Source organism: Megalops cyprinoides, chromosome 19, assembly GCF_013368585.1.
Source record: "Megalops cyprinoides isolate fMegCyp1 chromosome 19, fMegCyp1.pri, whole genome shotgun sequence".
Taxonomy (NCBI): domain Eukaryota; kingdom Metazoa; phylum Chordata; class Actinopteri; order Elopiformes; family Megalopidae; genus Megalops; species Megalops cyprinoides.
In genome coordinates, this window is record NC_050601.1 from 12,131,457 (window position 1) to 12,157,478 (window position 26,022).

At 41.9% G+C, this 26,022-nt stretch overlaps 1 protein-coding gene across 4 annotated transcripts; it reads right to left on the reverse strand.

Moving 5' to 3' along the window:
• Positions 1-2,374: 2,374 nt before the first annotated feature.
• lrrc4ba (leucine rich repeat containing 4Ba) lies at positions 2,375-23,077 on the reverse strand. Of its 4 annotated transcripts, none has more exons than XM_036553576.1 (4): positions 23,007-23,077; positions 17,201-17,329; positions 6,778-7,307; positions 2,375-5,421 (listed from the first exon to the last, which is right to left on the reverse strand). In XM_036553576.1, exons 3-4 carry the CDS (start codon positions 7,021-7,023, stop codon positions 3,406-3,408), a joined length of 2,262 nt encoding a protein of 753 aa, XP_036409469.1. In that variant the 5' UTR covers positions 7,024-7,307; positions 17,201-17,329; positions 23,007-23,077; the 3' UTR covers positions 2,375-3,405. The 4 variants fall into 4 exon arrangements, with proteins under 4 accessions (XP_036409469.1, XP_036409467.1, XP_036409468.1 ...); XM_036553574.1 differs by lacking the exon at positions 23,007-23,077 and adding an exon at positions 22,411-22,664; XM_036553575.1 differs by lacking the exon at positions 23,007-23,077 and adding an exon at positions 21,359-21,434 and having other exon boundaries at positions 6,778-7,301.
• Between the last annotated feature and the right edge of the window lie 2,945 nt (positions 23,078-26,022).

Sequence of the window (26,022 nt, forward strand, 5' to 3'; positions counted from 1 at the left end):
GCACTAATTGCACTGCATTGAAATAATCATGATGATGCTCAGTGAGGCGCCACCATTTCCTACAAACCCAGCATAATCCCATTGTTTCCCACTATGCATACAAATGCATTAATGACAACACCAACAAATCCCTTAGTGCACAAACACTGTAAGGTATCCTTGGCCTGCTGTAACACTGAACTGCTACAAAAGCAAGAGGCTGTTGCTCATGTGCTGGTATTGACACTGCGGCGTCTCTTTAGCGTAGCCTGTTAATGACGGATTCCGGGGGCAAGCTGAAGCTCGTACATGACAGTGGAATTTACTGTAACTCTGGATTTGTGGATAACCAACAGGGTCATGTGACAACCCCCCCCCCCCCCACCCAAAATGCGTGCACACACACACACGCGCACACACACACACACACACACACACACCACCACCACCACCACCACCATCTTACTTGACTGGAGTAGATGGATCTGCAAATTATTTATTTTTTTTACTGTATGCTGTCTGCATCCTAATATTTTCACCTGTGACCCAAATCGAAATTTGATTTTGACAAATTTTGCTGCTACAACAGATTCCACAGAAAGAAAAGGATCCTCACAAATTAATTATTAGAATGTGCGGCAATACAAAAGGATTGCTGCAGTTGGAGGAATATTGACTCGGAGCCTTACAGTTGACTATTGACTCACGGTGTTCTTTCAGAGAACCAGACTGTTTCCAGAGGCACCGATCTGTACTGACACTGCATAATACACTGGCAATGCTGTGCGGTGCTGCAGTTTTAAGATGTGTTGTCTTGGAAACCAGGAAACCATGTTCCAGTAAAAAAAAAAGCTGCTGATATGGCGTAGCAGTACTCGCAGAACAGAGCTGGGATGTTCGCAACAACCAACAGGCAATGGAGCAACTGGACCTAGGATGCTCCCTCACGGTCTGTGCAGAAAGGGATTCATGTGTGCCATTTCACACTCAGCGTGTCTATTTTAAGCAGAGAGGTTTCAAAGCCAGAGTTTAAACTTGTGATATTTCACCACTGAGTTTTACAGCATTCCACTACCATTTCGTGTGCCAGTTTTTAATTTTTGAAATAGCTTCTGCTAACAGAACATTTGTCATAATAATAACCATAATAATATTAGCTAATAATAACAATAACAATATTACAAGTGAAATAATAACACTCGATTTAAAAAAGAAAAAAAAATGAAACTAGATAAAAACAAAAAAAAAACACTCGTTATTATTATAGCATTTTTGTTTGTTTTTCAGAAGAAAATCTCTATAACTTTTTCTATATTTTTCTTTTATTTGTCCTTTTTTCATTAAAAAAACTCACCCAACGGCATGTTAATCCAGTCTTTCTGTCCCTTTCATCGAATGGCATCTCTTACCTGTTCAAAAATGTGAAAAAGCTGTCCTTGTTTTTGCTAGGTTTTTAACTTTCCGTTCACTCCACTGGCCCACAAATAGCATGACGTTCAAGTTTTGTTATAATCCACTGTAATCCACAAGTCCTCGTCAATTTATGTTTTGTTTCGAACACACAAGAAAACAGGGCCTTGACTGGTTGAAGTCTTGTGGTATACAAAACTGAGGGGAGCATGAGGTTTTTTTCCACCAACAGACAAAGGTGGGTTTTTCGTCGATGGAAAAGGTCAACGTTTCCTTCCTTAGGATGTGTCTTCTTTTTATTTAGTGAAACACAGTTTCAATTTTCTGTCATTCTTCATGTTGTCACCATTGCTGCTGTTACAGCTCTTGTTGCCTGTTTGTCTTACCATTTTCTTTTTCTGAGGAGACAAACACTTCAAACAGGTTATTTTTAAAAAGCACTGTCTGGATTTAATGGGAAAAATAAAATGAAGGCATTTCATCTGATTTGTCACTCTGCCACTTGAGTTCCTGTCTAGCAATAATAATAATAATGATAACAATAATAATCAGACAGACACTGTTATGCAGATAAAGATGACAAATAAAATTCAGACCATAAAGTAGGATTCACAGTAGTGGACAGTGGTTGCCCGAATGATCTTGGAAAACTGCTCTATATTTAAGCACAACATGTATGCATACAAACTGAAATCACAGGAAGTGTCCTATTTGTCTAGGTGACTGCTATAGGACCATATGGTGTTGTAGTGATAACCTCTGTGCGGTGCAATGTCAACTCAATAATATTGACTTCAGTGTTATTTTAAAAACAGTAGACATGCAAATCATTGTTATTTTGAAGTCTGAAATCACATTTTAGAGATAAGTGTGGTCTTACCTATTGTAATTTTTGTCATCATTATTATTGTCATTGCTATTATTATCCACGCCATAAATCTGATGGTAATCTGTTTCAACAACAATTAGACTATAAACACCGCCTTATCCAGAGAAGGGGGAAACACTTGTTATGTTATATAAAATTACCAAAATCAAAGCCAAGACAACTGACACCAGACATGAATATGTATCCATTTTAACTCTGCATCTTTACCTCTCGTTTCTACCACCTCATTTTCTTCTCTGCAGGACCTCCGATAACCAAAAAATATTAGTGACAATGTTCTGTCATTATAATAATTGCAATCCTAATAGCTGTAACAACAGCAGCTCGTATATTCTTCAAAGTTTGTGGCTTTGAGTCAGAGTTGTTAGAGATTCTCCATAATTTATTTCTTCAAATGAAAATATATTTATATATTGTATGTATTTTCACAGTTTTTTTTTTCCCTCATCTCACATTGTCTTTTTGTCACTCCTTCACTCGCTTCTCCATCTCTTCTTGTTCTCCTCTGCAGGGGTTGGGTGTACCGGAGGGACAGAGCAAATGCTTGGCACAGGTCGTTTCATTCAAAGTCTGTAAAAATAAACCCTTTTTTTCCTGGTGCATAACCTGCACTCTGCAGTCTTTGTTAATATCTTCCCTTGGATTGCACTGTGTCTGTATTGTACTGTGTGACTGTGCGTAGTGTTAAAATCTTGCGCGGATTGCACTTTCAGGACATACCTTTGTAATACCAGTGATATTGATACAAGGCTTTTTACTTTGGTACAGCTTTAGGCTGTAGTGGTGTCAATTCAATACTTCACTGCAATATCTATTCATTAAGACAGACCCACTAAATGTGACTGTGTTAACTCCCCGGCTCAGCAGAAAGTCAGCGTACTGTATTGTCCAATTAGTCTGTACTGTATGTACTTAATTTAATGTCCCTCCCTGTGCAATGTCAATTTCACCCCCTCTGTCCATCTGTTTCTTTTCTTTTCCAGCACAGTGCCATCACACAGAAGAGTCCAGTTCTTCAGTAAATATATATTTATATTGTTCTGATTAAACCTCCCCCAGTCCATCAAAAGCTGCCTTGGTGGGGTATCAGAAGCATGGCTGCCACACACACTTTTTGTGTGTGTGTCTCAGATTTGAGTCTCTTGGACATTTTCCTTGGAGCCACTCTTGAACAGAAGTGGTTCGATTTGAGGGTTCTGGCTCTTGCTCATTAGACCCTTGAGAGATCCGTGTATGCCCAAAGGTGGCAGGGGAAGAGGGGAGGGGACAGAGCTGGGGTTGGTGCTGTTTCCAGACGTGTTCTGCAAATTGGATGAGGAAATGGGAACTTGCGTGCAGGAAATAGGGGTGTTCTGGGAGGGCTGAGAAAGGGGGGAAGGGTTGTTATTGTTGTTGAGGATTCCTCCCCCTACCCCAGAACCTGTCCCAATTCCCATGCCGATCATGTTGTTATTGAAATGGTGCGCCTTGTAGTAATGGTTTAGATGCTCAGCTCTGGCCAGATTAGGCAGGTTGACAATTTCCGGATGGTGCAATCTTAAACTCTGCCCCCCACCGCTGCCTCCCCCACTGCTAGAATGAACAGTGGATCCCCCCGAAATTCCACTCCCTCGCCCGGCGCCCCCTCCGGCTCCAATCTCATCCTCCACGTTGATGATCTCGATGGCGCGGGCAGGTCCGTGGTGCTTGTGGAGCTGGTGCTGCTTCCTCAGCTTGTAGAACACCACCAGCATGACCGCAGCCATGAACGTGATGGCAACGAAACAACCGATGATGATTTTTGTGGTCTTCATCACGTCGTCTAGACCGGACATGTTGGTAATGTCCGTTATGGGTACCGTGAAGGCCCTGTCTGGGGACTTGGTAGCTCGGGGAGAGGACGATGACCAGGAAGAAATCGAAGATGATGTGGTGACCAGAGTTGTACCCACACCCAGAATATCCCCAGGTGGGGTAGGACCCAGGATATGAATGAAGGTCTGATTTATTTCCTGGCGGGGAGGATTCCCATCTCCATTTGACTCAGTTTCCACGGTGACAGTGGTGAAGTAGGTGTAGTTGATGCTGACGTCGGCGGCCGTGACATTGAGCACGGCCGTCGCCGTAGTATTACCGGCCGAGTTGGTCACCATGCAAGTGTACTGGCCCGTGTCCCGGAGAGTGACGTTGGTGAAATTCAGCGTGCCGTCGTGCAAGACAGAGATCCTGACCCTGTAGGACCCGTGGGTCATGAGGGTTCCATTGGGGGTAATCCAGTTGACGGAGGTCATCGAGGTTCCCGTTCTGCACTTCAGCTCGGCCGCCATCCCCTCGGTGACGTTCAGGTCGGTCGGGGGCTCGACGATCACGGGGGCATAGCAGGTGAAGTGGCTCTGGTCCAGCTCCCCGATGTACCTGCCCTTCAGCACGGGAGGGGCATGACAGCGGGCGCAGCAGGTGGTGTTGCTGGGCACCGTCTCCTTCAGCCACCAGCTCAGCCACAGCACATCACAGTTGCACACCCAGGGGTTGTGGTTGAGATGCACCCGCTCCAGCTTGTGCAGCGGGGTGAAGAGGTCATGGGGGAGGGAGTGCAGGGAGTTATGGGACAGATTCAGCTCCTCCAGGTTCTTGAGGTCGTCGAAGGCGTTGCGCTCGATGACTGACACCTGGGAGTGCATGAGCCAGAGCTTGCGGAGAGATACCAGGCCCTGGAAGGAGCCCGGTCTGATGATCTCCAGCCGGTTCCCGGACAGCTCCAGCTCCTCCAGCCGTACCAGGGCTGTGAGGTTGGGGATGTCCTTCAGCCCACACATGCCCAGGTTCAGGTAGCGCAGGTTGATGAGGCCCACGAAGGCGGCGTCAGAGATGTAGTCCAGCTTCTTGAGCTCGCCCAGGTCCAGCCGTCTGAGCGAGGGCACGCGGTGGAAGGCGTACCCGGGCAGAGTCTCGATGGGGTTGTTGCGAAGCCACAGCTCCCGGAGCTTGCTGAGATACTCGAAGGCCTGGGAGGGCACCAGCGTGAGTCGGTTGTCAAAGAGTTCCAGGGTGTTGAGGTTCGGCAGGCCATTGAACGCCCCCACCTCGATCTGACGAATGTGGTTCTTGGAGAGCTGCAGGATCTCTAGATGCCTCAGGTGTTTAAAGGTGTCCGACTTGATCACCTAGAATGATACAGAGATTGTCTAAGTTCCAATAATACTGCCTACACACTAGCTAATCGATTGAACTCGCCAACACATCATTACAGGTAGCACACAGACAAGAAATGTTTTGGGTTCTGACAGGTTTGTTGGCTGTTATTTACATCCAGATTCACTCTAACCATAAAGCACTTTCCTTTTCCTTTTTAAGAAATTATTTTTTTGTTTCATATAGTATGTTGCAGCAAATGCTGGATTTGTGATCTTTGGTAAGAAACATTCTAAACTTAATATTGCTGCTAAAATTTCAGGGCACAGAGAGAGAGAGAAAGAGAGAGAGAGATGATAGAGCAACCACTAAGCACTGATCTCAAGTAAATGATAAGCTTTTCTATGGGGATTAAAATTATGGGTTGTTCAGCGCACTCTCAGGGTCACTATGAAAGATTTGGAATAAGTGACATCTTCACACAAATTTACTCCGCTTTGATCAAGCGTCATTGGCATTCCTTCAGTGAAGAAATTGCTTCTGCCTAGTGCCACGTCACCCAGAATGGGGCCCTATGGTATGTGGAACAAAGATGAGTTTTTCAGAGGGAGGGAGGGTGAAAGCTGTCAGAAGTTTACTCTCAGGGTGCTCAGTAAATCAAGACTAAAACCGCCTCAAGGTGTATGCCATTTTTAGATTTTTAATCATTACAAGTAGAGCTCCAGGATACAACAAAATCCAAATCAAAATTCTTTTACTATGAAGGAAGTGAAACCGTTAGCGTTAATCTTTATCTTTCTAATGAGCTGCCTCTCAGAAGACCATTAAATATGGATGGAGAGCTTTGGTCAGACGGTACTACTTTGGTAGCACTACTACAGAGACTTGTACTGAGAAAAAAGGGAGTACAGAAGAGAGCAGACAGGGGACATAATCTGTTTTTACCATAATCTTCCATTTAAAAGACCTATTATCATGTATTGGGGTACATGGATGCTGGTGTTACAGCAATGAGTTGGCTTTCTTTTTGGCTAAGAGAGCCTTGTGTTGTTTGCTTAATTTAGCTGCAATATGCTTAGTACTTAACTTGGGTGCTACTTTTTCAGTTTCTTGCACAAATTTGGCAGGCACTGAACTTAACAAAACATGTTGTGTAAGAAATGGAAAAAAGTGTTAAAAAATAACGGATCTCACAGTTAAAGACAAACCACACTGGGCTTATGTTGAATAGAGGCAAGAAAAAAGAACAGATACACAGAAAGTATATGGGAAAATAAACATTTTTCCCACAAGGTGGTTGGTTCCTGATCAGTTAAATATTCACGAATACACACATACACGCACACACGCACAAGTAATAACCCACATGCAATCCATTACATATCTACCTGTATTGAATTTTCCTGTAGGTTGAGGTATCGCGTGTTGACAGATATACTTTCAGGCACCTCCTCCAAGTTCCGCCTTGTACAAATCACTCGGCTGGCCTGATTGGAGCAGCTGCACAGGGCAGGGCACGTGGAGGCGGCCCCTGCCAATTCCGGCCCCGGGAGGAGGAGCTGCAGCAGCAGCTGGGCCAAAAGAAGGAGAAGGGGGGAGGGGCTGGGGAGGCCGGTCACCGTGGCAATGCGCATGGCAACTGGGTCATGACCCTCCCCTTTTGCAAGTATGTTGAGGAGTTGATTCCAGACAGGAAGATTTAGCGTTTATTTTTTAATCAATTCAACTATGATGATGACATGTTGTTTTTAAAAGTTCCATTTAATTTTAATGTGTTTTTCCTTGTCTTCTTTTTTTCTGTTGGTTTACAAGAATTTGAATTTAGAAATGTGTATATGAAGTTCTTAGTACTGTTTTCCTTATCCCTCTTCTGTTCCTCTGGATTTCGGTTGTGTTTTTATGAAGAAAACACCTGTTACTGTAAAAAAAAGAGAGAAAGAGGCAAGTTAGTGCAGATAAGCCATGTGGGTATTACATTTAATACATGTAGAGAAAGTTCTGGCTCTGTTGCAATGAACTGACTGTATAATGTATTAATGATAATCCTGTGGATACTACACAGAATATTCTGAATTAAAATTTCTAAAATTCCCTCCATACTGAACATTTAAAAAAATGCCATATATTTAAATTCTGCACCATTCCTCTCAGAAGATACTAATGTTTGTAGCCATATCATTCTGTGGACTAATGGAGCAGCAGAAAAGTTGCATGTAAAGAAAAGAAATAAATATTCCCAGTCAGTATTAATCACACTAACATTGAAATAACATGCCATAATCATATTGATGCAAGCACGAAAATGAAGAGTACCTTTTTGCCTTGTAAACATGTAATTGATAATATCTCAACCATTCTCTATGCAGCTAACATTACAGACATTTCTACCAGGTACAAAAGGTGACATTCACAATGCTCTTAAAATGTGTGTAATAAATAATTCAGTCCCAGCAGGCACTGAACTGGCATGTTCCGTTAACTGTTACTGGCTAGGCTCCAAAATGGCACAGTCAACAAGGCGCTCATCTTGATCACAGACTGGGCCCTAAGGCCCAGTTCAAAACCAACTGCATCATTTGCCAGCCATGACCAGAATCCCACAGTGGCAAAACAAATTGGCTTTGCTCCGCCAGGGATAAGGGTTTCCTCATCTCCCTGCCCTCAGGCTTCCTGTGATTGGTCAGGTATCTTCCGAAATGCTTGGATGACATCAGTGGAGTGGCGCCTATGCTCCAATGAGCAACCACTTCGCTGTGGTGCACTGTGTGACCTGCAGTGTGAAAAATAGCCCTTGGCTGCCTGCAAGTATACCAGGGGACTGCATTCGCCGAGCGTCTGCAGCACTCCTGCACAACTGCAGAGGCTGTCGCTGTGAGAATAGCCTGTGCACTTTCCAGTTCTAAAAAGGGGTGCATAAAGGGGGAAAAGAATATGAAAACCTGCTGGCAAAAAATATGCTACTACAGGTTCAAAGTATTAGCAAGGAAGCCATTAGCCTGGTAACCTCATCATTTTACATCTGACCGAAACATACTGTGAAATATCAGAATTGTATTAAGCTGGTGACGAGTTGGTCTGTAACTTTGATCCGCGCCTTCGAAGTTAAATTTGGAAATAATTTAGCACAGAGCCCTGGATGATCTTGTTTGAGAACGATATTCAAAAATGCCGTACCCCTCCACAGCTACGTATGTTACATCTAGGCTCTTGTATCTATGGTCTAATTGACTGGCTACTGCAGCACATTAACACTGACGAATGGTTTACACAAAACAGGCTGACTTCATGACTGAGTAAAAAAGTTCATTCTATGGTTATTCAGACCAGAACAACCTGAGAGCAGGGCATCAACCAATACATAGATATTATCAATAATAATGACGATAATATTAAAAAACTGACATGTTGACTGATTTGGCCACGTTGCATTAACATAGACTGTAAAAAGAGATGGAGAAGGAGAGAGATTATTAAACTGATAGATGACTCCACAGCTGCAGAGAGAGAGAGAGAATTATCAACACTAATAGATGAATACTGAACAGCTGCAGAGAAAGAGAGAGAGAGGGAGAGAGTGAGAGAGGGAAAGCTAGGGAGAAAAAGAGGAAGACAGAGAGGTAAAGACAGAGACATTAATATTAATAATCACTCCCCGAGAGTGAGAGAGGGAGGGGGAGAATTCAATACGGAGGAATGAATATAAAGCAGAGAGAGATGAAGGGAGGGGAATGACAATATGGAGAGATGAATATTAAAACCAAGGAGAGAGATGGAGGGAGAGTGGGGAAAAAAAGAGTCGAAGTGAGAAAACGGGAAGGAAAGGAAAGCCTAAGAGAGGAAAGGGGTAGAGAGAGCTAGCGTCGGTCAGTAATGTGGATGCACCGAGTGGAATAACACAACACACCGAAAGAACACTGCAGAGAAGCATACCAGGAGTAACATTAACACCAATACAGAAAACCTGCCTTAGCCTACACTGCAGACAGGATCAAAGCTTTTCCCAATTTCTGCGCAGCACATTACAATTACACCCCCTAGAATGTATGCCAGTCTAGCACAAGGCCATTACCAGCCCGGTCTATCTCTCTAATGGTGAATGGCACTCAAACAAGCAGTGGGTACCATTTTAAATTCTTACATATGACTCAAAGAGGGGTACAACCCAGAATATTCAGTTGTCAAGGCAAACAAAGCAAGGCCTCTGAATTGACAGTTACTTATTGCAACCTCTCTTTCCCACCCAATACACATCTCTGTCCAATTCTGTTCTGTGGGTGTGTGTCCGTGCTGTAGTCAGCCATACGACACTATGCATTGTCTCTACTTTACAGTGTTTTTTTTGCCTCCTGTACTGGTGTGTCAGCGCTGGACTGTCCTCTGTGTGCCTGTAGTGTGCTGTGAGACCACAAACACTGCCTGTCATTTCGCTGGTGCCGTGTTTTACATCAACAACAGCCTCCCCCTGATCTTTACATTATTATACAGCGATCAGTGGCAGAGTCCCCTCTGGCTTGGCTCGCGTGGGATCTTTACTGGTGGGATGAGGGCAGACAGCTATTGAGACAGCATCCACTTGAATGACAGCACCCCAAGCATTAAGAAATAATCATGATAATAACACTTGGAGTACAAAATAATGTGACACAGTAAAATATAACACGTCTTTGACCCTGTTATGTTTGTCTGTTTATTAGTAATTGCCTGTTAGTAATTGAATTTGGAATATGTTTTTCAAAATCACAATTTAGTATTTGCTTGCCCATAATTTACAATAGTACTGGCTTTTATACAAATCCTGTAAAGAAACACAGAGACACCTGCAATATCTATAATGAAATAACCTGGGTATTAAGAGAACAACCATATTCTGAGTGCATAAAATGTCTCTTGAAATATTGACAGTAAATTTGATCACACATCCCTATCTCCAGTCAATGCAGTGTTATAGAGCCAGACTGATCCACCAAACTGAATCAGTCAATCTCTGATCAACTTGATTACTGACAAATCCATGCGGCTGCACTTCTGTATCTGATTTTGAGGCTGATGTATGTATGCTGAAGAATTTGCTGGCTATGGGGGCTATATATTGTAAAATAACTTACATTTTATAGAAATGTACTACAATTATTCCTTTATAATTTTTGGATTTCATATTTTACAATAAACATCAGCATATATCAGCTTTTCCCAAAGCAAACAAGAGGAAAATCATCATAACCTATTAGACACTTTATATCACATTCAGAACATACAAATCAATGTAACTAAAAACAATCACACTAATCAGTTTTTTGAACATACCCTTAATATATTAAATAAGCTGTGTGATCTTTGTCATATACCAGCATTCATAATCACAACCCCAGAGTCCTGTTTCAAATACCATTCACAATGTGAGCCCATGAGCCCTCACTCAGACACCAGAGTTCACAATCTCAACCCATGAGCTGACCCACTGCGGCGGGAGACAGAACCGTGTTAACAAACCACAGCGTGAAGGTGTCCCACAGTTCAAATTTCACGCTCAAATATAATAAAAAACAAAACAAAATAAACTTGATATTTGCTGTTCTGTGTGAGTATGTACTGTTGTCAGTATTTATCCTTTTGAACAAATGCCAACACCACACACCTGTAAAGGCCTCTTTCTCCCAGTGCACAGCCAGTGGGGCCCGTGCCGCAGTGTCCAGTCAGTGTGTAAATACTGCATTGACCTCTCTGTGTGATGAGAGATTAACCCCACACGCTGACACACATTAACCCTATTCCGTACTCTCTCTGGAATACCCTGTCTCCATCGCTTCCTCTCTCCGTCTCAGTTCAAATCTTTGCAAAGGGGGTTGCCATGGTTACCCTTTCACTAACTCTCTCTCTCTCTTTCTCTCTCTCTCTCTCACTTTCTCCAGCTGTATTCCTCCCCCATCCCCCTCCTCCCTCTCTCTCCCTTCCATTCTCATTAAAACACACACACACACACACACACACACACACACAAACACACACGGACAACATCACATCTACCCCTGCTATCGGTGTAGAGTGAAAGGCAGTGAAAACTCTTGACAGTAAGAAGAGCACAGACATGAGCAGTGGATTAAACCCTAGTCTCATTTTCACATTCCTGACAGGGCCCGGCCTCCACTGACGGCTGCGTAAAACAACCGGCCACTTTTCGTCCCACTGAGATCTGTGTTTGTCATGCACCTACTGAACCAATCTAGAGAACAACATCACCCCCAGGCTGGGAAAGAATTATCTTTGACTGCAAATGGCAATGCACGCCGGGTTAGGAAATGACAGGTTAGACCCGGGGCCCTTTTCCCGGCTTCTCCAGGTGAGGAAAAATGCACAATCCCGGAGCTTAAAGCTGCCTGGCGGTCCCAAAGCCTTTCCACATGAGCCATCAGATGAATGAGCCCTGACGTCACATATGTTCACAGTGTTTGCGCTGTAATCGCTGTGACTAATAGCATACTAACTTCCTTTTGTGTAGCCTCGGTAATACCTGATTTATGCTCAATCTCTGGGGTGCAGAGCCTTGTGTTATTGAAATATTCTGTGTAGAAATTGAGAAATCTGGCTGTATGGGTAAATATCACATTCAACATTTTTGCTACATTATTCAGATGTGAGGCAAGAGAGATGTTGAGCAACTATACAATATATTTTAGGTGTCTACCACAAATCTGGATATTGATTTAGCAAATACCTAGTTTTTCTTTTTCTAAACATGCATTGTAGACAATGCCCTCCCACAAAGTTGCAAGACACAGACTCCTAACCTTGACCACAATGACTGCACTATACCTAACTTAATGTACTTTGTATTGGTTAGTGAATAACGTTTTGATTTATTTTATTTGCAAACTTTAAAAAAAAAAAAACTCAATTTCGTGCCATTTGTACATAATCATAGAAGGTTTGTGAGTGGATCATTGCCAGGCAATCTGTCACCTATCCAAGCAAGCAACTGTTGAAAAGCCTGCCAGGTGTTGTCCTCGCCTAATTAGCAAGGCATCTGGAATATCGTACTGGCCATACAGTCGCTTCAGCATATGTGGCCACCGCCAGCACATTTACAATACAATATAATACAATACAATATAGTCAATGAATTAACAACAGCAATATTCTAACCAGCAAGCTGTTTGAACTACACAGAATAGTTGACTCGCCGTTGCGTAGCTAACTAACAGCACAGTCTATGTGTCTACTACTAAGCACACCTTAATCGCATTTTGGACTAACCAGGTACAGCCATTTCATTAGCGAACAACATTGTTTGTTTGTTTTTACAATCGAAACAACTGACTCATTATTGCAAATTTAATATACAATTTTAAGTAAAATTACAATTTTACTGTCACAATTAAAACATCATTGAATATACTGGTAGCATTAGTAGCACAACTAGCCTACACAAAGTATCCTCTTTGGCACCTAAAAGAAAGTTTATCAGAGCAAAGGATAAACAGGAATCATCCAGACAGATGCTTCATGGTTATCCCCATCAGCTAGCCGGTGCAATCTCGGGTCACATATCTTTAGTGATGATGCTATAGCCTATGGGGCTAAATGAAAACACATGTATGTTCTCACAGTAAAATATATAACATATTAACTGAATATCTTAAAGCAATGTTGAAACATTTGTGCTCAAAACGTATGATCTCAGTCAGCAATAATTATGCTCAACGCCGGGCTTTCCAAACGATTCTTGCATTCGAACACGCAGGTGCGCCTCTCAAAGCTAGGGCTGTGGTGCCGTTGAATGATGGAAATTGCAGTTGAAGCCTCTCTCCCAGCATGGGATTTTCTCTTACACCACGTACCCGTAGGAGAACAAAAAGATCTCTTTCTCTTAAGACAGCCCTGTGGTACTTTAGTCTCCTCAAGTGGGCATCAAGAAATTTAAAGACCACTGCAGTGGTTTAAGAGATAAAATGCAGTGCTTAAATGAATTAAGAAGGGAATTCACGTGACCGTAATAGGTCAAATGCTCACTGCAGTTGGGATCAGCTTTGAAAATGTAAATGGGGGCTAAGCAGCACATGATTCCAGGCTCAATTACAACAAACCACCAGCAAGAAGGTCATTGAAACTGCACCTTTAACTTTATGTAAATTGACTGCAGTCTTCAAAAATAAGGGGTAAAGGGCTAAGACGACTACCCAGGGATCAGAAAAAAACTGCTATACCAAGTCACAAAGTGCAAAATGAATGTAAAACAGCTGAGGAATTACTGTGTGGTTCATATGAACAAAAATGATTTAACAAACAAGACTAGTTAACAATGTCCAGCGTCCAACTTCAAAGGCAAGCGATGGAATTGCTGTTTTATGTACAGGAGCTGAAGTGCATCCACATTTTTTTTTGACAAGACGTTAGCTTGTTTATTATATAATCTGCCTCTGCCTTTCTGAGCACCTTATGGTCAGGACTGATGCTGTCAGAACGCTTGAAAACATTTGTGCCAAATAAGAAAATGCTCTGCGTTGCCACATAAGCAGAATCACTTGCATGGCGAGAGGTAACTCTGTGGAATAAACAGCCATTTCATGTCTAACGACATCAGCCTGGGAGCTGACAGATTTCTCCGATGCAAGCTTGCTGACAATCCAGCTCAAAAGCCTCCTCACTTTTTTATATTTTTCTAGTAACAGCTACATTCCCAGGATGCTCAGTTGCTCCCTACTGCTGAAGTACCACTCATTCTGGCCTGGTCTGTGAGAAAATAAAAGGTTGCGAAAATATTGATAAGCACTTTCTGTTATCACAAAAATGATCAATAATCTTATGTCTTATCCAAGCCCTACGTATTTAAAGCATTTTTTACCAGCATACTGTATGCTTGTGTTCAACTGCAGAGCATTTGAACATTATGACCCCCACCCTGTTATTCATTTCACTTAAATGGACAGCCCCACTATTCACATTAATTTCTGAACAGAACATACAAACAATTTAGTAGAACACACAGAAGACATTTTAATGAAAACATTTTTCTTTGATGTGTTTCCTCAGGTCATGCCATCTTTTTCCTTTTTTAAATTCAGCTACTCTTTGTTTTGCCTATTGATTTGACTTTATGAGTAATTGCTTGCTAAATTTTATTTCTTCAATCAGCAGATACATTTCACTGCTGTAGTATGTAAATATGTTTTCTTAATATTTCCACCTCTGTTGGTTTGAATCTTCTTTCCTTTGCCATGTATTTGCTCATTCACGAGCCATATTTGTGTCAAGTTCAAAAACGTCTGCCACAAAAAATTAATGCGGTAGCATAGCAACATGTACCCATTTATGATTGTGTTTGTGAATGACCCCTTTTGCGTACACTTGTAAATCTAACTAGCTGTGTAGTGGATCGGTTCTCTTACCTGAAATATTGTTATTTTACTAATCTGAAACTATTGTAAATAAGCATCTCCTTGAACTGGCAGCCAGACGCTTCTTAAAGAAGCAGTCAAACTGATACAAAGGAGTATATTGACATGTACTGAAAGATATTGGACTCTAATGCTATATAATAATCAATCTTTGACTGACCTCATGAACAAGCCATTGTACAGGTGCACTGCATTTACACTGTACTACGCTGTACATTATATATTGTGGGTTTAATATTACTTTAACTTTATAACTTTAATATTACATATTGGATACCACCATTATAATTTTACTGTTACTATTTACATTAATGCTGTCAAAAGCACTCTCACATGCAAACAGAAGTTCTTAATACAAAAAGTGCCCATCATGATGTGATACATGTGTGGGGATGACCTAAAAATCAAAATACATTGTTTAATGAACAAATAACAAGCAATCTCAGGCTAGCTCATTAAAAATAAAATAATACTTAGCATTTAAAAATGAGGACAACAAATCCATTAATTTCCATTTCAAATGAGAGCAGGCACCCAGCAAAGACAGCCCTATTTGTTGAGGAGCACAGATACCACCTGTTTTACAAAAGATGGCAAATGGACTCTTAACCAGGAGTGTATTCCTCACCAGTGAGATCCAACACACGGAGAACATCCAAAATGAAACCCTTCTAACCTTTTTAGCCCGTCATTCAGGACAAGATATTTGTGTTTTAGCTATATGTAGAATTATTCAAATGTGTTGTTTATCAAATCAAAACAACACTGCACTGTATAATTCCAATAATCTATCACTTAGTTGATCATTATGAAGGACATGTAAACAATTAAATTGCGTTAATGTTCTGCATGCAAAACATTCAGGGCAAGATTTATTTTAGGGTTGTGTATTGCACAGTTTAAAAAGGCAGCAAAGGCTTATAAAAGTATACATCAGGATTCAACAACTAGCCATACTGGGTTAGGTAAACTAGTCACCGTTATGTATGGTTAGTGGTTTAATCCCAAGATTTAAACAACATCTCACTGTAATTTCAGACAGATAAATATTTCTTCATGAATTTTGTATATTTGACGGACAACATGGCACATACATAGTATATGAAAATCCCAAAAGTTTAGTAAAGTTTGTGCCACTCAGTAAATTTACTTAATGGTGCATTCTGCCCAACCTAACATTAATGACAAATTTAATAGATAGGTTTCATGATTGTATATATTGATCAGTTTATACATTGGCCAATACTGAGTGACATTTCTTTTACTTATAAAAGCAGACACTTGCTTCTTAGAATGCATTTTTGTTTTTTGTGACTGAACATTCTGTCAACTCAATTTCAGTAATTGTTTTCGTAACTGTAGTTGCAATTGTAAATGTATTTTATGACTGATTCCTTTCCATATTTCTGATGCTGGTCCTTTCCATATTCCTGATGAAACTCATGTTTCAGTTTTTAGTGTAAGGCATTTTTCTCATTGCCCTCAGAAACAAGTTTTTAAATGTGTGATAACCTGGGTCGGGAAAAGTGCTACCCTGGAAAAAAATGTGCCTGTAACCCAGGCAACAAGTTGTCTTAACTAGTCTCATTAAATAGGTCTATAACTTTGCTGGCAGCGGCTACACTAAATGTGCATTTTTAGCATTGCACCTGTAGCATTTTTTAAATGTAGTCCTAGGTTTCTTTAGTTGAGTAGAGTGAGACCAATATCCAGTTGTGAACAAAAATGTCTTCAAGCCATTTACTAAACCATGTAGTATACACACACTTTAAATTGCAGTGCCCGCATTTATGGCTGAAGGCTGTTTTTATCTGAACTTACGATTTTTCTCACAGCCTCTGTTTCATTTCATTATCCCTCAGCAGTGTGAAGGCTCAGGGTTTTGTATGTTATGGGTCTAATGTGAGCATTGGAAAGCTGGCTGGCCCAAGTCCAGCCAAGCCTGGCCAAGCCATTTTCACTGACGAGTGCACTGACAGATACGCTCTTTTACTGGCTGATGTAATAAAGATTTTGACCAAAATGCAGCCACAGATTGACTAGTTGACATCTCCACTGGGGCTCTGCCACAATGACTGACACACTGTTTTCATAGCAGATCAAGAGCCATCCAAATGAGACTATGGTGAGAGGGAGGCACAGAGACAATAGGCCGAGAACAACAAATAGGGAAATTAAAAGATTTAGGACATCACAGGCCCCACTGCGAGTGCCGTTCCAAACACACGCCTGTTGATCCATGAATCCTTCAATGGTCTATATCTATATTTCTACCTGTCCGGCCTCTCTCAGACGTCCAAATCTCTTCTCCATCATTCTCACCCACCTTTCTTTGCCCTTTGTCTGTCTCTCTCTCCCACACCATGAAATGGAAGCAAACTCTCTGAAGCCCGGTTGCCATAGTGACCCGTTCACTCACCATCTTGCGTGTCCCTGGCTCTTCGGCAGGGGCTCCTGGCATGTGGCGCCCTGCGACACGGCACTCAGAACTGGGCTGCTCCATCACTCGACACTGCGGATCGGGGCCCGGATGTGTCTCGGAGTAACACTGCACAATCAGAGCATATTAAAAAAAAACCCTGAGTCCACACCATTGAAGTCAACAAATAAAATCCTTCCTGCGACAAAAACCATGCATGTTTGCATGATGGTATTGACCCTGATCGTTTTAAGTGTTCAGCGAGGATGTCTGTTCACTGTGATAAAAATGCACAACACCACATCTCTTACGCTCAGAGAATCCTCTGGGGAAGGGGGTTACTGCTGTCCAAACACTTCCCTGACCTCTGTGGAACTGACAGTGCTGCTAAATGTGAGTCTCTCCTTGGAGTCACTGGATGGGTGGCGGTTGCCAGATGGACACGCTTATCCATTATTTCATGAGGATTGAAAACTGAGCTCAAGCATGTCATTAAGAAATAAGAGGTGGTGTATTAAAGCATGCCGGGAGTGCCCTGAAAGCTGGTAATGGCACTTGAGCCTGTGATCCTCAAAGGCACCGCCGCAGCTGAGACCCCTGGGACCATGCCTAAGGACCTCACAGCCGGAGACTCCACCGCGCAGACCCAACCGCGAGAGAGCAGTTACTCATCATCTTCATCCTCCTCCTCATCATCTTTACTGACGCCATCGTCTTCGCCCTCATCATCGCTGTCCTCACTGTCGTAACTGTCATCATCTCTATCATCAATGTCATAACAGTTATCATTATTATCAGTGCAGTGGTTTGTGCCTCAACCTTAAATCTCCGAACGCCTAACACCCCAGTTACAGAGAGGAGCTCAAATCATGAACACCCATGCCTGTGTTCCTTTCTGCTTACCCCACCACTGACACAGGTCAAGATATTGTGCAGTGAGACAGCTGTAAGGTTTTAACTCCCTAGTCACCAATAACATTATGCTTGTCATTATCTCTACCACCTTATCGTAACATCTCACCACTCTTACATGCTTCTTCACATCTTGTTCATGCAATCCTCTGACATATATGTGCTACTGCTTCACCCAAGGCTGGGACAGAGGAGCGTTTGGAAGGGTGTCTGAGCATTCATTATTCAATAAAACTGAGAATAATTACTTCAATTAGCACTATGAATTGATAGCATAAGTTCTCTGAATTTAAATAATATGCAGTACGAAATCTCTTACGGTTTTAAAAATGTGATCACTCGACCATATACGCAATGTACATATATGCTACAGTGATTATGTTCTTAAAACCATGAGAGATTTCACACTGCACATTATTTAAATTCAGTCGACTTGTGCTATCAATTCATATTGCTAATTGAAGTAATTCTTCCAAGTGTTATTCAATAATTAATGCCCCGGCACCCATCACCAGCCCCCTCAAGGCTGCTGCCCAGGCCTAGGTTGGAACTCAATCAAACCACTAATCACTAATTATAAGCCTGGTTCTGTTAGCGGTTGCATTACGCTTTATTATGAGCTGATGGGTCAAAGCCTAGTTTGAATGCAGATCCCAGACACTCAAGTGGTATTCCCAGAGCATGCACAGGGTTTTCTCCAGCCTGTTGCTTCTATTCTAAAGTGCAAAGACACACTGTTGCTTCCAAATGTCTGACCATCCTTCCGTACTCTGTGATAGCCTCAGTACCTTGATCAAGGACAATACAATTCCTTCCACAGACAAGAACCTTCTCTCTCCAACCTTCAACCTCATGAGCAAGAACACCATCATCATAAGCGCCTTGGTCCCACAGAGTACAGACTGAGGCACAAGCAGTGAGCAGTGTAAAACAGACAGAGAGGTTCAGCTGTGTGATGAGGTAACCTTTCTGTGCCCACAGCCAGGTGTGCAGCTGTGCAGGTTTGCGCTACCAGGCCCTTGGTTATGATTGTGTACAGCTTGTGAATGCAAGCTAGTTTTATTTGTACTTTCTAGGAAGTTTCAACAGGCTGTTGTAACAGTGATGTCATAAATATGATAAAATAAAGTCATAAAAGGGCAGTTCATGCTGCCAAATAGAGTGAGTAATAATAATAAAATTATAATAACAATAATAGATGCAATGATTGACAGTTGGCTAATGATTAAAAAAACTAATTATAAAATTGCTCTGTGAGTTTCATACAATGCTACTCATCAGTGTGTTACCACATTCCTTGGAGAAATGTTTATCCCATATAAATATATTTAAAATACATGATGGTTTTTCCCCATTACAGATGGGAATTAGTGCTTCATTTCACCAAACATTGAAGCTGAAATAATAACCATACAAACATATGCTAACAAATTGAAAATATGTTCATTGTGGGATGTGATAAGACATAATATAACACCCAGATGGTGTCTGTGTGTGACTTCACACAGGATGACCCAACCATGAGGACTCTATGTGGAGCTTCACTCATAATGGCTATCAGTGGTAGAAGTGGTGGGATTGAACGAACAACTGTACAAGAAGACACTCTATAGCAAGCAAACTGTTTCATTAGTACCCAAATGTAGTCTGATAAGTGTCATACCACTAAAATAACTTGGTTAACATACTGATAATATTTTGAGTGTAGTCACTGGAACATCAGTAGAATTAGGACCAAAATGTTTACTGTACCAACAAATATAATACTTGTTTGCACATGTAGTTCAACAACAAGGTGATGAGAGACCAGCGTGTCAGATTTGAAATACACATATGATACAAAACTATACATGGCATCCTACTCTCTGGTCCTACGGTTCTACTATCATCTACTACTTCACCACAGTACCATTCTCTTCTGACACCCAGGAAATGCTCTCTCTTGGCCCAGTCAGATACTGCCCCACTTCTCAAGACAGCAAAATTTAGCACATACCATTAGCTCATGAAAACACTGATCGATTTTTTCCATACACTACCACGATATACCCACACTAAAATACACATAAATATTCATTGTTGTTTCATCCTTTCTCTGAGCCGTACAAACGTGTCATTGTGTAATTTACAGAGTGCTGCACACCACCCTTTGTATTTTTCTATGACAACAAATAAGTCTTTATATGAGGTAGGAAGCGGCATTTGGGGGTGGGTGGGGGTGCTCCACTGGTCTTCACGCCTCACCCCCCACCCCCCATAAGAGAAATATTGTCTACATGCCTCAATAATTTGGTATAGGCCGCGATTGCCGACTTCCAGACATTTTCGCTCCGCATTTCATTTCATTGAGGGAAGTTTTTCACCGTTAAACGTGTAACTTCAACATTGCAAGCGAATATAATTGTTACTGTTAATACACCAAAACACTGCTACGAATAACATACCCCACTCCCATCTCAGACTGTGATTATTTTTCTCTATACGTAGCACAAATGACTTGGGAAGAACCGCCGACCAAGCGACAGATTAATCAATAAATTCAACCAAAAATAAACCAAGGACAGACAAATTTTTGATCACAAAAACATTCCATCACTGAAACCTGACTGAAATTGAGACGCTGGGCAAATTAAGAATCTCCTAATGCGACTATAACAAGATTTCCCTTTTGCTGGCACATCGCACACATGGAAACGGGTATTCCACAAATAGCAACATAGACGCGTTTAACGCAAAAAAACATGAACTCTGATTACGAAGTCACTAATTGCGTTATACAGAGAGAAACTACATTTTTTGTTTAATCTGGTTTCTTGCATTAAAGCAGCAGGTATCGATTTGCCTCTTTTCGAATGCTATGTCCGTGCTTGAATTCATTTAAAATCATTTCGTAATCTATATCTGCATTTGCTCATGCAGCACAGGCCGGTGAGGCATTTGCTACACAAATTCATTAGTTCACACCGACACACGCTAGTTCGCGCGCACACACGCTCGCACGCACGCCTGCACACACACACACACACACACACACAAAGAATGCCGCATTAATTCTGGAGAAAAGATAAAGGCAAAATGCGCCATTAAAATGATTATTCATTGTATCGATTAAACATATTAATTATTACATGCAGACCAAATCTACAAAAATATATCAAATTCCATGTCCGTTATTTTAGCATTCCAACCTTTGGACAAATTAAAACAACTCTTTTTCTCCGTTACCATCTGCCCCATTTCCCCTACCTCTTTTTTCCTCTTCTGCGCCTTCAACAGCAGCTGCGTAGAGTCGGTGCCTTTTCTCCCCCTCTCTTTCTCCTTCTCTCTCTCTCTCTCTTTCTCCCTCTCTCCTCTCTCTCTCTCTCTCTTGCTCTCTCTCAGATTGATTCACCCTCGCACAAGCCTTCGAGCACAACGATTTCTCCTGACCTCCTATTTATTGGAGAAGAAAGCACAGTCCATGTAGAGCGCCGGGTCAGATGGAAAAATAAATACAGAAGAAATGGAGAAGTGGAGGATAACGCAGAAGCAGAGACGAGTCTGGCAAAATATTCGGGACGCTTAGGAAAGGGTTCCTTATCTCAAATATTAAAGTATTTTCTCATTCCAGTTTATGCGATCATGCTGTAAACGAGAGTGCGACGAGAAGGTGGGGGGTGGGGGTGAGCCGCAGCAAGCGCACCAACACGAACTGCACCTCCATACAGCTCTTCATTGAACGGCAATAACAATGATCGCACTATGATAGAACGGAAATGATCTGCTAAGGAGAGCAACCGAATCCAAAATGGAAATCAATTACCAAACCATACGCTACGCGGACCCCGCTGCAGCTAATATTCAAATGCTGCGATAATTATAGCCACACTGCCTTTAACCATTGGCTTATTTAACAAGTAATTTCGTGTAGGTGTTTACAAACTGAAACTACCCTGTTTGTGTCCCACAGACACACACGTGTTTTTCAAAACCCGTTTTGTATTCTGTCCTCGGGTTCAAACACATAATATGTAGCTACGTTGATCGCCCAATAAAATCACGACACAGTAGAGTGGAATTTAAACATAGAGGGATTATCACATCAAATCTGGTTTGGAGATGGTTAAAACAACCGGGTGTGTACAAACCGAGAGTAATGGGATATTCTGTCTCTCTCTCTCTCACATACACACAGACACACATACACATACAAATAGACTATGTCGCGCAGAATACCTAAAAACATTCACCCAACTCAAGCAATGGTCACTGTAATAATTTATACAAGACAGGATATTTGTGTCAATAATTTCACGTACCAGAGGTAATGCGCACAACCCATTTCGCACGTATCTTCCATGCAGGTCATGCAAGATACCAATCGATGCTCTCCCCTCGTCAAGTGATACATAGTTCCCTAAACGCGGCTTTATATTGCTCGATCGAATACATGTGATGTTAACCAGTTAAGTTGTCACTTAGAGAGAAATGTACTCGCAATGTGTATTACGGTTCTGTATAAGACGAGACCGACGTAAACATATTGATGCAGACGTGCTGTGATATAAACATATGGAATTCTGAGTCCAGGTTTGCAGAAAGAGAGAAAAAGCACAGAGAGCGCTGTTCAGACGTCAGTTTCCCTTAGCAACGCACAAGCATATACAGTACAGCACAGCTACCCGACCCCCCTCCCTGCGCTCTTAGTTGTATTTTAAGTACTCTTGGCTGTTTTGGCGACATTTTTGCGTCATGCAAATTAACTGACTTTGCAACTGGAAAAAAAAATAGTCCAAAATGTTTAAGACCATGACACAGATGAATGTGTTAGACAAAACTGAGGCAATCTGCAAACGGGGAGATGGTAAAAGGACTTGATTGAAACGGTAAAAAAAGAGAAGGAGAGGTTACTGACCGGTGTTCAGGAGCCGAAATTCTGACAGTCATTCTTTTTTGCCACGCTATTTCTGCTCACGTGACTATGGCTCTTTCCTCATCTCCACGCATACCATCTGACTGACTTCTACATAAGTAATCTCACACTCTCTCCTCATCCCCATCGCTCATCTATTCCTTTTGGTAAAGGGGAGAAACCTTGTTGACTTTGCTGCAAATGGAAAAAAGGAAGGGATTGCTGGCAGAGCGTGTGACTGTTTTATTCAGGTGAAAATTTTCCTCATGCGTGTGGAGTTTAAAAGTGACCAGAGAACCCTTCCTTCACCCCCTCCTCCTCCTGTATTTCCATCATTGCTATGAAGAAGATGATTGGTGTCACAAGGAAGGCAACCACCCCCCCAAGGACACACTGTCAGATGAACACATCTGTGGCCTGGTGAGACTGGACTACATCTCCCCTTACCCCAATTCAAATGCCCCCCTTCCCCATTGCCTGTTCCCTGTTTTCTCCTCACCTCTCCTCCCCCCTCCTTCAGCCTCTCTCTCTCTCTCTCTCACCCTCTCTCTGCAGTACACAATGGAGCACTCACAAGACTGACATCACATCTATACGATTAACTCTCCCTCTACCGTCCCCTGTCCCCAAGTCCCCCCCTCCCTGTCTTTATGCAGCAGTGAGCGAGCATTGTCCACAACCTATGGCGCTCCCCAAGAATTCTATACCAATGGGTACGCTCCCTCTCTCCTCCTTCGCATCTAGCTCTCGCTCTCCCCCTCTCTCCCTCTCTCTCTCACTCTATTAAATTTCCAGTCACACAACAGTGCAGTGGATATCCCTCCCTCCTTCTCTCCCTCTTCCCTCTCTCGCTCACACACCACATTTAAAAATCGTAGTCTTCCCGGATCTCTCTCTCTCTATGGACTGCTCTATCTTCACCTCCATCCCTTTCTGTCTCTCCCGCTGCTTAAATGAGTCCCTCAAACAACCCACCCCCCATCCCCTTGTATCAGTGTTAATGCACTGTGGTGTCTGGCCAAGCTGTATATTCAGAAACAACCAATCCTTCGCTGAATTGCCTTTGCTGCTGGTACAGACTCCAGATGACTGACTGAATGGACACTACAGGACATTAGATTAATGCTGACTTGAGCCACAGAGAGGATTAATACACTTAATATGAATACCGACTGTACATGGCAGTGTTTTATCACTGAACTAAGTAGGCAGTGGTGCACTGTTGGCAGCAATACTTCTGGGAACTTCTGTCTCTCCTAAACGCTATTGAGGTGCTTCTCGTGGTATTAGCATGTAATGATTTAATCAGCTTTGGGAAGGGTATACATTAAAAATCTAGATGATCCTCTGTTTAACATCACTCATGCTTATGAGGACGTAACTTACATATTGCACTATGGAAGTACAGTATCCATTTTCACAGTAGGGCACTACTTCACTTGCACATGCCTAGTTTTTGTCAGTGAACATACTATACAACACTCTGCTGATTCCAAGATCATTTACTACAATTGAGAAAGCAATGCATCTGTTTATTTCATAAGAGGAGCGTGCCGATGGCATGTCATGGCTTACCATCAAACCGGGTTTATTTCCATGTACCAGAAGGAAACAGGGCCCAATGCTCAATGTGCATCTCTCGTGTGCAACTCACTGGTCATAAAGTCATGTGTTGTATTGAAGCCTATATAAAGCCTATTTGAATTTTATTCTGGAAAGCACAAGGGTCACATTGATTTAGAGGTTTAGGTTATCTTTTAAATTCAGTTCAACAAAACCAATTACGCTAATATTTGCTTCTTTTCTTTCGGAAGTATAACTGAAGCTTCTGGAACTCCAGAGAGGGCTCTGAAGGTTTGCTGGGGTGTAAAAGGAGGTAACACATGGAAAAATCATCATGGTTAAGGTCAGAGAGCTCTCCAAAGACCTAACAAGCTGCCTCCATAAGCTGGCAGATGTACAAATTCACAAAAAGCTAAATCTACCACTTTCCCCTGCAGTGTGTATTATTAAGCAATTTAGTGCTACTTGTTTAGTGGCAACCCTCCCAGGAAGAGGATACAACTGTATCCTGCCACCGAGGACTATGAGACAAGTGATTCGGGAGGAAAACATGAATTCAAATGCAACAGCTCCTAAACAAATTCCAATCCTCAGGACACAAAGCATTGAAAAGTACTATTGGACATAGCCCTTGTGAATGTGTCATTCATGGATGGACTGCAAGGAGGAGGCCTCTAATGAAGGCAAACTACATGAGAAGGTGACTTGAATTTGCTGTGCAATCTGACTAACAGATGGAAGCATGTCTTGTGGTCACATTAAACTCATCCTTTTGGACATACTCACCAGCATTAATAGTTGGTGTAAAAAGGTAAAGCTTATGTTGAGAATAAACCCATGCCCACTGTCAAATAGATCCATAAGGTTTTGGGGTTGTTGGAGTCATGAACTCCAAAATGTACAGGGACATTTTGGTCAAAAAACTTGTTCCCTCTGCCAAGTCTGGACATTTTAGCATGGCAGTGATACAAAGCATTGATCCAAATTGACAAAGAAATGCTTAACTGAGCACAAAATAAATGTTCTCAACTGGCCATCTCAGTCTCCAGACCTCAATCCAATTGAACATTTGTTGAAGTCAGGAAAACAATTCACAAACAAAAAAAAATATTTGTAGGGCCTAAAGCAATTCTGTCTGGATGCTTAAAATCCCTTGTCATAAAACACTATAGGAAGTATCTTGTCATTGTGATCTACATCAGAGGAATGTTAACAACACAGTTCAATAAATGTGACCTTTGTGCTTTCTGGAATGAAATTCATTTTTTGTGAGTGCTCTCTGCAATGCCATAAATAATATAAAATAGCATTTTACTTTATAAGCAGAAAAATGATCCAGCATGCATGTTTTTTTTCTGTTAAATCATGCTTTTCGTTCCTATTCAGTCAAGTGTGTGGATAAGTATGAAGGGCGCTGTGTATATATGTATTTACTGCAACTTATACTTAGATAGCA

Bases quoted from the DNA above. Each gene is read 5' to 3' on its own strand.
- lrrc4ba (XM_036553576.1), bottom strand. From the start codon at position 7,023: ATGCGCATTGCCACGGTGACCGGCCTCCCCAGCCCCTCCCCCCTTCTC. The intron at 5,422-6,777 runs GTAGATATGTAA...GTATCATTCTAG, and splicing joins TACAGGAAAATTCAATACAG to GTGATCAAGTCGGACACCTT.